Source organism: Chelonia mydas, chromosome 8, assembly GCF_015237465.2.
Source record: "Chelonia mydas isolate rCheMyd1 chromosome 8, rCheMyd1.pri.v2, whole genome shotgun sequence".
Lineage (NCBI taxonomy): Eukaryota > Metazoa > Chordata > Testudines > Cheloniidae > Chelonia > Chelonia mydas.
In genome coordinates this window covers 77,737,581-77,751,493 of record NC_057854.1, presented here as the reverse complement: position 1 = coordinate 77,751,493, position 13,913 = coordinate 77,737,581, and the positions used below count along the sequence as shown (strand labels likewise).

General features: G+C 44.6%; 1 protein-coding gene across 1 annotated transcript in view; it reads right to left on the bottom strand.

Annotated features, from left to right (window-relative positions):
• Positions 1-414: 414 nt before the first annotated feature.
• Positions 415-13,913, bottom strand: part of LPAR3 (lysophosphatidic acid receptor 3) — a 36,406-nt gene continuing 22,907 nt past the window's right edge. The window contains exon 3 of the mRNA XM_037907630.2: positions 415-2,290. Coding sequence (XP_037763558.1) covers positions 1,959-2,290 — 332 coding nt within the window. The 3' untranslated portion in view covers positions 415-1,958. The remainder of the gene's footprint in view (positions 2,291-13,913) is intronic.

The window sequence follows — 13,913 nt, the reverse complement described above, 5'->3', positions numbered from 1 at the left end:
TGAGTCAACAGTGTAATGCTGTTGCAAAAAAAGCAAACATCATTCTGGGATGCATTAGCAGGAGTACTGTAAGCAAGACACGAGAAGTAATTTTTCTGCTCTACTCCATGCTGAACGGGAGTATTGTGTCCAGTTCTGGGAAGATTGAAAAATTGGGTGTGTTTAGTGCGGAGAAGGGAAGAGTGGGGGGAGGGGGGGACATGATAATAGTTTTTAAGTACCTAAAAGGTTGTTACAAGGAGAAGGGAGAAAAATTGTTCTTTTTAACCTCTGACAATAGGACAAGAAGCAATGGGCTTAAATTGCAGCAAGGGTGGTTTAGGTTGGACTTCAGGAAAAACTTTCTAACTGTCAAAGTGGTTAAGCACTGGAATAAATTGCCTAGGGAAGTTGTGGAATCTCCATCATTGGGGATTTTTAAGAGCAGGTTGGACAAACACCTGTCAGGGATGGTCTAGATAATACTTAGTCCTGCCTTGAGTGCAGGGGACTGGACTAGATGACTAGGTCCCTTCCAGTTCTAGGATTCTATGATTAATAGGTTACATTATCTTTCAACATTACATCATCTGCTATGGAGTTTGTTCTCTGAAGGCACTCGGATTTTGATTGAGCTGCTTAAGATTCTTTGGGCCTGATTTTCTGTAGTGCTGAGCACCGACAGCTCCATTGACCTTAAAAGGAATTCCAGGGCTCAGTACTTCTGAATCTCAGGCCGAAGGAGCTTCAAAAGTTGGGCTCCCAAACACTGAGACATGCAAAAATTAGGGACCAGTTCTGAAATAGTTGCCCTAGAACTTTAAATATGTCCCTGATCTAAATTCAATCCACAGGTAATACAGCCACTTTTAAAAACACAAAGAATGGAAGTTATTCCACACATTAAATTTGATTAGTCACAGATTAAAAATGAGAATTTGTTATTAAAGTCTTCGTTATCTGCAGTCTCATCGCCTCTACCTCAAGATCCTCGGCTCTAAATCAGAGGATTAAATCTGGTCCAGTCCGATTTTTATACAGTGTGTGAGAAATCCATTCATATTCTGGCTTGTATTGCTCCAGCACACTTGGCTTTTTTAAAAAAACAGCAAGAATATAAATTCATTCATATTAAACAGGCTTTGTTCATGGCGTTTTTGTTGTAAAAATTTGAAACTGAAATCTATTTTCAGTCACATTTCCCAACCAATCAATCATGTCCAGAATTTACATGTAACGCACTGGCAAAGTGCATTATGTGATCCTGCCCTTTGGCCCAGATGTGGGGGAAAGGACTTATTACGTCCAGCTAGTGCAATCACTCTTGCCACTCAAGTAGTACTGGCTTGTGCTTTTGGTAGTGTTCTACCCCTGCCGACAACCCATGCTGGGGGTAGTTGCACATGCACACCATGGGGGTTGCTATTATAGACTTGCCCTTGACTGCCAAGTTGCTGGCATTAACTTGTTTTAAGGGAGTATCAAATTATTTGTGCTGAAGTGTGGGGAGGGGTATGTATGAACTAGTATATACATTTTGTAAACAGAGGCAGCAAACAGGGCACATTTCTGGACTACCAGCCCCCAAAGTGTCCCCTTTAGATACGTAAAAACTGATCAAATACATAACTTCAGACAGCCACAAATGCATTGTTTAGCAATTAATTCTTCCGGCAGGTGTCTAGCAAGGAGAGTTCCATTATATTGTTTGTATTTTGTTTCCATGCATAGAAAGTCTCTCTCAACAAGTTTATTCCTCTTATGGGGAAAACAATCTCATGTACTTAAAAAAAAAACAGCACAGAAAGTTTTTCTCTTCAATACAATGTATTTTCCCTTTGGGTAATTATTTACAAGGACTTCACGTAACACTGTGGAGTTTGGGCTTTGGAACAGAGTGAACATATTCAATGATCTCCTGTTACAAGCCACTCCCCTCCTACCCCATCTCTCTTAGGAAAAGTATATCCCAGGTTAGCTCATGAGTTTCCTTTGTCACTGATAGTCCCTTGAATAATGCTGTCTTCAATATATTGGCTGGTAGTATCTGTGCTCCTGCTGAGCACTGTTGAAGGAATCCTTGAAGATCGTCTCTCCTGGCTTTTATCATCAGAAGAGCAGCACATGATCCGTCTCATGGTGTTGGACATTTCATCATCTTTGTAAGAGTAAATGACTGGATTCATGACAGAATTGAGCAAGGCCAGGAGAAGGAACCATCTTTTCACATGCTGAACCCCACAGTGAGTGCAGTTCAGACCATCAAGCAGCAGAACCACCAACCCAGGGGTCCAACAGACAACAAATGCACCTAGAGAAAGAAAAAAAAGAAAAAAACGGTTCAGACATCAATAAATCCTGGCTTTGGGCACACAAGTATTTTTTCCCCTCCAAGAGCATCAGATTCATGAAGAACAATATACACCAAATTGTACAGGGAAAAATCACAACAACAAAAATTACGTCTATTAACAATTTCCCTGGAAAGCACTGAAAATGTAATAGCATAGCATTTGAAAGATTACAGAAAGCATGAACTGGGATGCTAAGAGTCCACTGCCTCTTACAACAGGCAGTGAATGGCCCTTACAACACTGATTTGGCCACTCTGACTAGAAGACACAAATGGGGAAAAGGATTCTTTGGCACAGACCCAACTGAGCTGATGCAACTGGTGCTTTGGCAAGTAGAAGGAACTCCTCTGCTAATCACATCTCTACTCTGTATGCTAGAGGGAAAGAGACCACCATGCTACACCCCAAAGAGATGGCAAATCTACTGCCTGTTAAACAGACTACAACTGATTGTGTTTGCAAAGCATGCTGCTAATTTCATCCAGTAGAAAAGCACATACATTAAACATGCTCAGGTTCAAAATGGCCCAACTACCCCAGGCTGCAGTGCTTATAGTGCTTGTGGTGTAAGCAGTATTGAACCCCAGAACTTTATTGGCACCCTGCCACACCGTTCCATACTGGCAATTGTCTCTCCTCTCTCTTCACAGCCCACTCTATGATCTTGTGCTATGGGTGCCAAAGCTAAGGGCATATTTCCCTGCAGGATAGGTGCATGCCAAGTACCTCCCTCATCTCCCTACCTATCCTTCTCCACAGGACTCAGCACACGGAGGTAGAGGGGCCAGGGAGCGACTGAGATAAGAGGGAGTTAGGGAAGAAATTTTGAGAAAGGGCTCCTGGGGGTAGAGTGGAGAGATGGGGGTTGCGAGGGGAGGAATTAAGACCTAAAGCGGGGGAAGGGAAAAACCAGAAGAGCTAGAAGAGATAAAGGGAAGTGAGAAATGTGCTGGCCAGGAGACAAAGGTCACCAGAAAGAGGACAAATCAGGAGTAGCAGAGGAAGAAATGCAAACAGACCCCTACATGGCGGGGGAGAGAGAGAGGAATGGGAGAATGGGAATTGGGAGAGAATTGGGAATGGGAAACTATATCAGAAAAGGGGAAAGGATGAGGAGTTATTTTATTGAAGGGAAAAAGGCAACAAAAGAAAGTGAATGTCAGAGCATTCACGCCAGGCATCTCCTTGGCAGCCAAAGTGACAGGACTGAGCGCGGAGTGAAGAAACCACACACCTAAACCCAATGCAATGGCCACCCTTCCTGTACCCAAATATGCAAAGCCAGTACGGGGGGAGACACTACACAGAAAGGAGGAGAAAAGAAGAAAAGTGGAAACATCCAGGAAGGATGGGAAAGGGAGAGAAAGAGAAATGAAGATGTAAGACTTATTTACATCCCTACATGTTACTGCTATCCTTGTCAGAAGGGTCAGGAGGAAAAAAAAAAAAATCACACTTCTACAGGAGGAGGAGAATCTTCAGAGCAATTGTGGCATCAAACCAGCCATCTCCCTCCACCCCAACATTACACTGCCAGCTTGTCATTCTTTGCTTTCAAGCCTGAGGATAAACAGCCATGTGTACCATAATACTAACGTAGCACAAGCCACAATTGCTGCCTGACTTGCAAAAATAGAAAATTACAACTCTCCACAAGACACTTTGTGGATGACACAGTAAGGAAACTCTGCTTATGTATAAAGATATAGTTTCCCTTTTTTGGGCTTTAAAAATCAGCAAACAAATAAGAACTCTTTTAGCATTTATGCACGTCGATGCTGAAATGTTCTCCGGCTGGTCTTGGTATCCATTCAACAGCTCTGATATTAAAAAGGAGTCACCTTCATTTTCATAATACTGCTAGTTTTCCTAGATATAAACTGTGTGTGATTGGGTGGACTAAGCCCAAAGGCCCCCTGCTGGAGGCCTCAGGGTTCTGCCATACCCATCCCAGGAAAGAAGCAGTGGAGAGGTCCTCCAAGCAGGCTAGAATGGCTGCAGGGCAGGAGTTGGCAACGTGTCCATAAACGGACACAAATGTCTGTGGTAAAAATGTTTAGGTCCATGGGGGTGCTCACCTTGGGTGGCTCCCCGTCCCTGCAGTTGCTAGCAGAGGCATGGCCAGGCGGCTCTGCAGGCAAGTTGCCTCCATCCCCACACCCTGGGCGCTGATGCCACAGCTCCCAGCCCATTGGCGGGGAACTGTAGCCAATGGGAGCTGCGGGGGGTGGCGCCTGCAGACGGAGGCAGCATGCCTGCAGAGCTGCCTAGCTGCGTGCACCTCCACCAGCAACAACAGGGACAGGGAGCCAGCCAAGATGAGCTTCCCTGCAAGCAGCTCTCCATCCCTGCTGTTGCTGGTGGAGGCACGGCCAGGCGGCTCTGCACTCTGCCTCTATCCCCCCTCCCTGAGCTCTGACTCCTCAGCTCCCAGCCCATTGGCCAGGAACCATGGCCAATGGGAGCTGTGAGGGCGACGCCTGCGGACAGGGCAGCCTGCAGAGCCACCTGGCTGAGCTTCCGCATAGGAGCCGGAACCTGCTGCTGCTTCCAGGAGCTGCTTGAGGTAAGCGCTGGACGGAGCCTGCACACACATACGCCCTGTGCCCCATCCTCCTGCTCCAGCCCTGATTCCCCTCCTGCCCTCCAAACCCCTTGGTCCCAGCCCGGAGCAACCTCCTACACCCCAAACCCCTCATCCCCAGCCCCACCTCAGAGCCTGCACCCCTAGCTGGAGCCCTCACATACCCCCGCAACCCAACCCCCTGCTCCAGCCTGGAACCCCCTCCTGCACTCTGAACCCCTCATTTCTTGCCCCACCCCATAACCCCAACCACCTCCCACAGTCCAACCCCCTACCTCAGCCCGGAGCCCCCTCCTGTGCCCAGCCAATGTCTGGTAATTTTGTCAAGTGTCCATTGTGCAACATGGTGGTACTGACTCCTGCTGAAGGGAAAGCAGCCAATCAGGGCCCAAGAGGGCTATATAAAAGGAGCTTCAGACATGGACAGTCTGCTGGCAGGGACTGGGGAGCAAGATGCTTCTGGCTGGCTGCTAGGACTTAGCCAAAGACAGTTTGCTAGCAGAGACCAGGGGAGCAATGAAGGAGCTCTTGTCTGGCTGCTACTGAGAAGGGAGTGAGCCCAGGGAGGGCCACAGGAAGATAGTGTCTCCAGGGAAGAAGCCCTGGGGATACGGTCCGATACCAGGGCCGGGACTACTTAAAGACTCAGCTCAGAGAGGGCTAGAGAAACACCACCAGAGGGGTACTGAGATAGACCCTAGTGGACTGTATACCCTGGAAGTGGGTTGTTCTGGTTCACATACAGTGTGTGCGGCTCAGTCAGAGGGCTGAGTCACTGAAAGCCCGCCTGAGAACCACTGAAAGGGGTCTCCAGATCTAAAGAACACAGACACACCCAACCAGAAGGGGGCAGTTGCGAGAGGTGGGTGCCAACCCTGTTACACTGTGTAAATACAACACTGAGGATGTAGTGCACAGTTCGTATCAAAGAACTGGGAAATGCAAGAGTTATGATTCTAACAGTAACATCAAAATACTGCATTGTACATACAATACACACATACACACACCCAACAAGCTACACAAAGTAGTACATGGCCTGATTTCAGAAATGACGAGCAGCCATCGCTCCCATTTTTTTCAAGGGAAACTCGGATTGCTCAGCACCTCTCAAGAGCAGGCCACGAGAACTAAGAAATGAATTAAAAAGCTTTAATAAGTGTTACAATTTATGAAAAACCATGCATGAAGTAAAAATGGTGTAATAGTTTTTAGGAAGTATTTTGCAATTCCCTAACCTGTCTTTCCACTGGAAACCACTTCCTAAAGTAAGGAAAGAAAATTCACCCACCAGAATTATATTCCTTTTTGGATAACATATAATGGAATGGAAAGATTAAAGGCTGGAGATTTAATAAAAGATGCATTTAACTCTACTGTAGCTTGAGTCTGGATTTTTGGGGCCCTAAATACCAATTTTATAGATTAATTTTGAATTAGCGGTCAGTAGCAGTTATTTGTGAATTCTGATGCTAGAGGGTTATGAGTAGATCTCTAAGCAGGGTGTCCAGAGCTGTAGCTCAAAGCATTAATTCTGATAATCAACTTTGCAGCATGGATTATGGTTCAGAACCAGAATATTGCATAAATAGTTGTGGCACCAATTCTCACTGAGAGTACGCAGTGTAGAAACACTGTAGAGGTTTATTGCACTGAGTCTTACCCAAAGCCCACTGATGTCAAAGGAAAGCTCCCTTTGACTTCAGTGGGCATTAGAATAGGCCCCAAATTAGGAAGAGACCACACTCTACATTGACATCAACCGTCATTGAATATTTCGGGGCCTCTAGGGTCTCAGTGCAACTTTTTATTAAACATCAGGGGCTAAGGGAGGGTGCCAACTCTCCAGCTCCTTGCAAAGAAATAGTTTAGCACGTGAACCATCTCTGCATACAAGTGAAAACAGGGGAAGCAGTTTACCACATTATTTATTCTTTACCATACTGGATAGTGCAGGACCCTGTCCTACTTCCACTGACGTCAATGGGAGCAGGAGCAGGCCCCAAATTAGTGTATAAATGTGTTTTTAAAAAGTGTCAGCTAGTAATTTTGTGCTGACAAAACATATGACAAACTCTAGGAAATGCATCTACTTGCACAGACAACATTATAAAGCATGGAATGGCAACCACTGGACATCAAAATATGTCCTTTGCAGAAACGTCTCTAGTATCTACTGTGTGATGTACGTACCCATCAGTTTCAGCCAGGTTCGTACTCGGCATGCCTAAGCAGTGTCTCTGCTGCTGCCGCCCATACTACCGTAGTCACACTGCTGTTTATACTTGCACTAGCTTGATGACAGCCATGTGCATGCAAGAAGGGGAATCACACCGCTAGCTCATAATGTAGACATAGCCTCACACAGCTAATGAAATAAAGGCTGTAGTGCAGAACATGGTAAGGAACACCATTACATTTACTGGTCAGCTCTTTCAAGGGATTGTCTTACTTTGGATCCACTGTCACCAAAATACATTTAGTCATGTGTACAAATAAGGTTAGTGTCACACCCTATCCTTAACATCACACACACAATGGGTTATAGTCCAAACTTGCTTCCTTTCTAGGATGTGCCTCTATTTTTACCTTATTCAACAAAGCTTTCAGGCAGGACTGTACTTAAACTGTAGCCTTGGCTCCCTCTTAATTTGTCTGTTCCTAGGATTTTCACCCTGCAGGAGCTCTTGTTACTCACTTTAGGTGACATGCCTCAGAGAAACTTTCAGCTTTTTAGACTTTTTAGTTGGACTTAAGAGAGCACGCTGGTCTGGATGGCAGGGTGAGTCAGAAGAATAGTTCTGCATCTCACATAGGTTATGCAAGACTAGGGCCATTTCTACACTTACCAGGGATCGATGCTGCTGCGATCAATGCAGCGGGGGTCGATTTAGTGGGTCTAGCTCTCCGGTCGACTCGAACTCCACCAAAGCTAGAAGATTAAGGTAAGTCGACAGGAGAGCGTCTCCCGTCAATGCAGTGCAGTATATACACCGCAGTAAGTCGACCTAAGCTACATCGACTCCAGATATGTTATTCACATAGCTGGAGTAGCATAATTTAGGTTGACTTACTCTGGTAGTGTAGACAAGGGCAAACACCTGGTCACAATGTGCCGTTAATTGTGCTCCCAGGTCAATTTGGGGATTTTCCCACTAAGCCTACAGTGAGTTTCCTGTATATTGCATCACTTCAGTTGCACTGAATTCCTGTACATCTGGAAGATCTGCATTTTTTATGCTTCTGCTGCGCCCTGCCATAAAGCTCTCCATATACTAGCACTGCCTTTCAGGACCTATGTTTAGGGCAAGGAAAAGGTGGTAGCTTTTTAAACGACTGCCTTAACCACATGTACATTTTTGGTTAAAATGATAGAAGTTATAAATTTTAATTTTAAATTTATTAGACTGAAAACCCTGAACCTCAAAGTAATGAATGTTTCTGCTGAAATACTGGTAAGCTAGAATGATCCACTGTGTGCATTCACCTGAACGAACTGAAAATCATGTATAGACTTGCATGGCAGTCATGCCCTTTCCTTTCAACATATGTATGTTTAGCTGGGATGATGCCATAAAAGGAATCAATGCAAGATTAAACCTTTTTCGCAGACCTTCCACCTTCCAGTCTACATAAACCAGACACCTGTCAAAGTTCAGTAGGTCTGAGATAGAATCATGTCAGCTGCTCCTACCAAACTCCCCATACTGAACACATCTACCTCAGACACCTCAAATTATATGCAGTAATATTCCTCTTTCACAAGAGACAGGGTCAATTGCAAAAAAAATCTGGTGCCTTGAAGGTTTACAAATCTGGGCTTTCACATGAAACTCAAATACACACACTGAAAACACTCCTACAGTGTGTGACTCAGATGAAAAATGAATCTTTAAATCCTTAACCATTAAACAGTGAGGAGCTATTAGCAAACGTTATAAAAACACAAACTCTTCACAAGGCCCCAAAAAATATTGTTTCCTCTTAAATGAAAACGAGAGCCATGTCCTGCTATTGATTTACACATAGAGGGTGCAATGACTCTCTTGGTCAGGACCCAGGCACCAATCTGAGCTGTGGAGTGAAACTACTCACTGGAGAAGCGAACTGGAGTTTCCCACTTGGAGCATCTGCCTGTGTGGAAGATGTGAATGTAGCCCGAGAGACCTGTCTTTAAAGGACAAGTCTGTCTGCCCACGTCTGCCTGCCTGTGAGGTTTGGTCAGCCTGAGGGACAGCAGCCTGTGCTGATGTAGGAGTACAGATTAGGTGTCTAACGAGCTGGGAGAGGAGCAGGAACTGGGATGGGGAGGGAGGCTCTTTTCCCATAAGCAGGAAGAGGGATAGGGACAAGTGCTAATGACCAATGTCAGAGTGGGGGCTGCAGGAAAAGAGTGCTGAGTAGTGGGAACAACAGGACAGGATGAAGCAGGGTGGGAATGTTTTGGGAAGGGGGCAATTTGATGCCTTGAGGGAGAAGGGCCTGCTGTTCAGACTACTGTGGATCCAGCAGCCACACAGCCAGTTTAAATTATAATAGGTTGGTCTTTACACTGCAGGATCCATCCCACAGAACTCAAGACAAAGAGGACAGCAGAGGCCGCCTTATCCCACAGCCCAGAGAAGGGAAGCAGAGACCAAGGCAGCAGAGGGCAAGCAGAGTGTCAATGGCACACATGACATTGTTACTCCCAGAGGAATTCTGCGTCACTGCGCAATGCAGAATTTTGCAGAAATTAACATTGTACTTGCAGAATTTCCTTTCCCCCACAGAAATGGGCTGCAGTACTACTGGCCATCACTGGGGGCCGCGGGACTCAGCAGAGCTCAGCTCACTCATAAAAGACACTGGGAGGGGGGGAGGAAGAGGGAGGGAGCTAAAGGGTTCCATGCTGCAGTTCCCAGCAAGCCCTGAGGGAAGGAGAGGGTGGTGCACAAGAAACTCCATGCAAGCCTGGGACCAAGCATCAGGCTTTCTTCCTCTGGATCCCTGGGATCCGGGCGGGGGGTGGGGGAGGGGGAAGGGGGCATGGCTAGGCTCTGGGGGGGAAGAGGTGAGTATCTGGGCTAGGGGAAACCCACAGCTGGGCTCTGGGGAGAGGGGGTTTGAGTGTATTAGCTGGGGGGCCCTGCAGCTGGGCTCAGGGGTGGGGGGAGGGATTGTGGGTGTCTGGCCCCCCAGCTGGGCTCGGGGGTGGGAGGGGGGAGAGAAACAGGAACTGGGTTGTCGTAGGGGTTTCTTTAACTCTCTACTCCTGGGGGAAAATTTGTGTGTGTCTGTATTGTTACAGACATACTTCCTGACAGGTATTTTGAAATAAATTACCAAAATAATTGAAACTGGTGTGATTATGTGGTATTATTTTGACAAAATTTGCAGAATTTTAAAATATTGTGCACAGAATTTAATTTTTTGGCACAGAATGCCCCCAGGAGTAACATGACCACAAGCTATCTTCCCTCTGAGTATCTTCTGCTCTCTGCCACTCTTCTACGCAGAAGAGGGGACCAGCAGGATTTCACCGCAGCCGCCCAGCTGATACCGACAGCTGCTTATTATGCTTCCTCCTGCAGCAAAGCGTGCCTGAGGTATCACAGCTAGCAGCACTGTGATGTCAAAAGTGCAGCACTATGGTTTTGCTGAGGAGTCAAATAGAGCAGGGGTCTGCGAGTAGAAATCAGTGTTTAAAAACACAAACTCTGTTTGCCATTTACAAAGCTTCAAGCAAAGAAATCAGAAAACATGAAAGTTAAGAGGGGTTTATTATATTTAAGTCAAATATGCCTGAAGTTTCTCCAGCAGAAGAGTCCTCAATTAATAAGAAATCCACTCTTTATTTTGCCAACCAATCTTGACTTAGAGCTTGATCCTGCCCACACTCAAATCAATGGCAGTTCTGTCCCTGGCTTCAGGGTGAGCTGGACCAAGCCATTATACTGCATCTAGTTCAAGTAATTTGTACCAGTAAACACAAAACGCAGCATTGCTAGGAATTATCTGTTTTTGTTAGGTAATGCAACACTCTGGAAAGAATGCAAAGATGTGCAGTAGAGCCTTCGCCTGAACAATTAGTTTTATGGAGATTATACATATAATGGAATTATTATAAACAGTGCTTGCTCAAACCACTTATAGTTAAGGCTGTGTCAGGCACACTTTCTATTTCAGAATATCTTCAAGGGTTTAAGCATATGGCATTAAAAATAACTCCCCTCAGCTAAAATCAGCACTAAGCATGGTAACGTATTGGTTCCACAATGTACAAAATAGCAATATTTTAACTATTAGTTTGGTAGATTATTTTGCACCTGAAAAAAAAAGGAAAGAAGTTAGTGATTTTGTTTCCAATATTTTTTGCACAGCACATTTGAAAAATAGCCTGCCTGGTCATGAATGCATGTCTTAGAGCATCCTAAAAAATGCTTTCCTAGATAGTTCACAACAAATAGCTTTTTAAGCTAAAATTTTAATTGCTGATTTGAAGGGGTGTTTCACCACGCAGTACAATATGCTCACTACAACATGCTGATGTGTATTTCCTATGACATCAGTTGGGGGCTGAGGGTGCACCCAATGAAGTTAATGCCCAACTTACTGTCGATTTCAATGGGAGCAGGATCTGTTTTACTTAAGTGATTAGTGAAGCAAACGTGAAATGATACTTTTTACAATTATTGTGCAGCCTTCCTGAAACTTCAGGAATAGTTCTGTGCTGGACCAGACAAATATGATCCACAGTTGTGTCATCGTTACAGTTCAAACGGACAGCAGTAGGGCCATATCTTATGAGTGATCTTAGCTACAGAAGATTAAGGCTATATATATTCATTGCCTTCCCTTCCCCACCCCAATGCTTTTTTAGTGCTAGAAACAAAGTGGCTGGTGCTTTCCCCACTCCGAGAGAATGCATATTTGAAAGCATCCTAAAAAATTATTTCCAAGCCCCCAGTCCATAACATTTTAACTTATGAAGTTATTCGTTAATTGCTGATGTGAAGGAGTGCAATACAATTTGCTGTGTGTTTTAAAGAAAAGGTGAGATGCTAAAACAATCAATGGGACTAGACAGAAACAGGAGAAGATTCACCCTGACACAAGAGACAGAAATTTAAACACATTTTATATGTCCCTTTTTTCTGGGCCTTGGGCCTGATCCTAGAGGCTGCACTTGTGCACGTGCCTACCTAATTACCTATTTTATATGGTTCTTGTTACCACAGTATATGAGCGCCTCACAATCATTAATGGATTTTTATCCTCATAAAACCCCTGAGGTTTATTAACACTTACAGAGGTGGAATTGAGGTACCAGGTAGATGAAGTGATTTACCCAGTGTCACACAGGAAGCATGTGGTAGAGACGGTTACTGAACCCAGATCTCCTGAGTCCCAGTCCCATCCCCTATCCACTTCAAATTATGATCTCCTTTGGCAGTAATCTGCCCAGTGCCAGCTGAGGACTGGTGGTGGGAGGGCAACTGTGCCCCTTCTCCCAAGTCTTGTAGCAAGCAATCAGTGCGAGCTGTGAAGAATCTGGCCCTATATATTTTGCTGTGTACTACACAACAGACAGGAAGCATCAAAAACTAAGCGTCATAATTTCAGGATTAAGCACATTCTGATGTATTTTGTTTTTGTGATGTGAAGTTTTTGTGATGTCATATATATGTGAATATAAATGACAAGCCTTTTCAGTGCGTGTTTATTTGTGTGTGGCTTCCCAGAACAAAACGTGTAACTATGGCTTGGGCAGAAAGGTTTGGATAATTGCCTATTATGAGTGTTTTTTAAAAGCAGCACTTATTTACAGTCTACTGCACAATTAAGCATCTAGTCAAGACCATGTTTGGCACATGTTTGAGAATCCTGCAATGGCAATTTTCTCCTTCCAAATGGGAGGGTTTTCTAAGTTGAGCTTCATTTCATAAATGTTCCACAGAAAACAAGACTTCACGCTGCTCCCTCAGAAAGAGTCCCATGGACTTTCATCGGAGCAGGATTGGATCCAGCATTTCATGCCATCTCTCCCAACATGTTGTAACGTGAAAGAGATACGGGAACGTAACAGAGGAGGAAATGCTCTAACAATGGACGAGTGAGTCTTTGAAAAAACATGAACTTTCACATCAATAAGACATTATTCTTTGCTTTAACCACTAGTCCACGGGTGTCCTGACAAAGCTCCGTGGTGTTAGGCTTACTTAGAGTTTCTAAAGCACTTTGATGAAAGGTGTTGTACACAGAAGTGCTAAATATTATTTTGTCATTTTCGTCATGATCACCAGGTGAATTTGCCAAAAAACGCCAAGACAAATCAGTAGCCAAGTGACTCCTGCAGGTACTGTGAGCTGCACAGTAGGATACCTACACCCTTGTGGTTCTTAGTGCTGGATCAGGGTGTTAGGGTGTTACTTTGGGAGTTCAGTGAGTAAAGAAAGAAGCAGCATTCCTGATGGTTTTTACCCCAACATGTACAGAGAAGACTTGGCTTACAAGGATGACAAAAGATTACAATGGTTCAGAAATTTTCAGATGGATACAAGGGAAGTTAAACATTTAAATCTTAACTTCGTTTCTAATCTGACATGATTTTATAGATAAATATTGCTTGATTTTTGGTTAAACATTAAACAGAGATAAAGTGAGCTGCAGGAGCATAATGGTGGAATCAGAGGATTCTTTATTTTGCAGTCATTCATTCTCAAATATCTAAATTCTTCCCCCTATTTATCTGAAAGGCTGGCTATCCCCATCTGCATGCCTATCCCCTAGAAAGGACAGCAGTTTGTATCTGCAGCTTACAATGATGCTGTTTTCTACCCAGCCAATGAGATGACGATAAAAGTAGCCAGCTGCTTGCAACACAGGGTGTTTAAAGATAAATGCAATACCTTCGTGTTGCATGCTCTCCCTCGCTGGCCGGAAAAAAAAGCAGCACAGACCTGTCTAGAGCTTCACTGAGACAACAATGTAGTTTTCCTCGCTCCCTTTCAAAC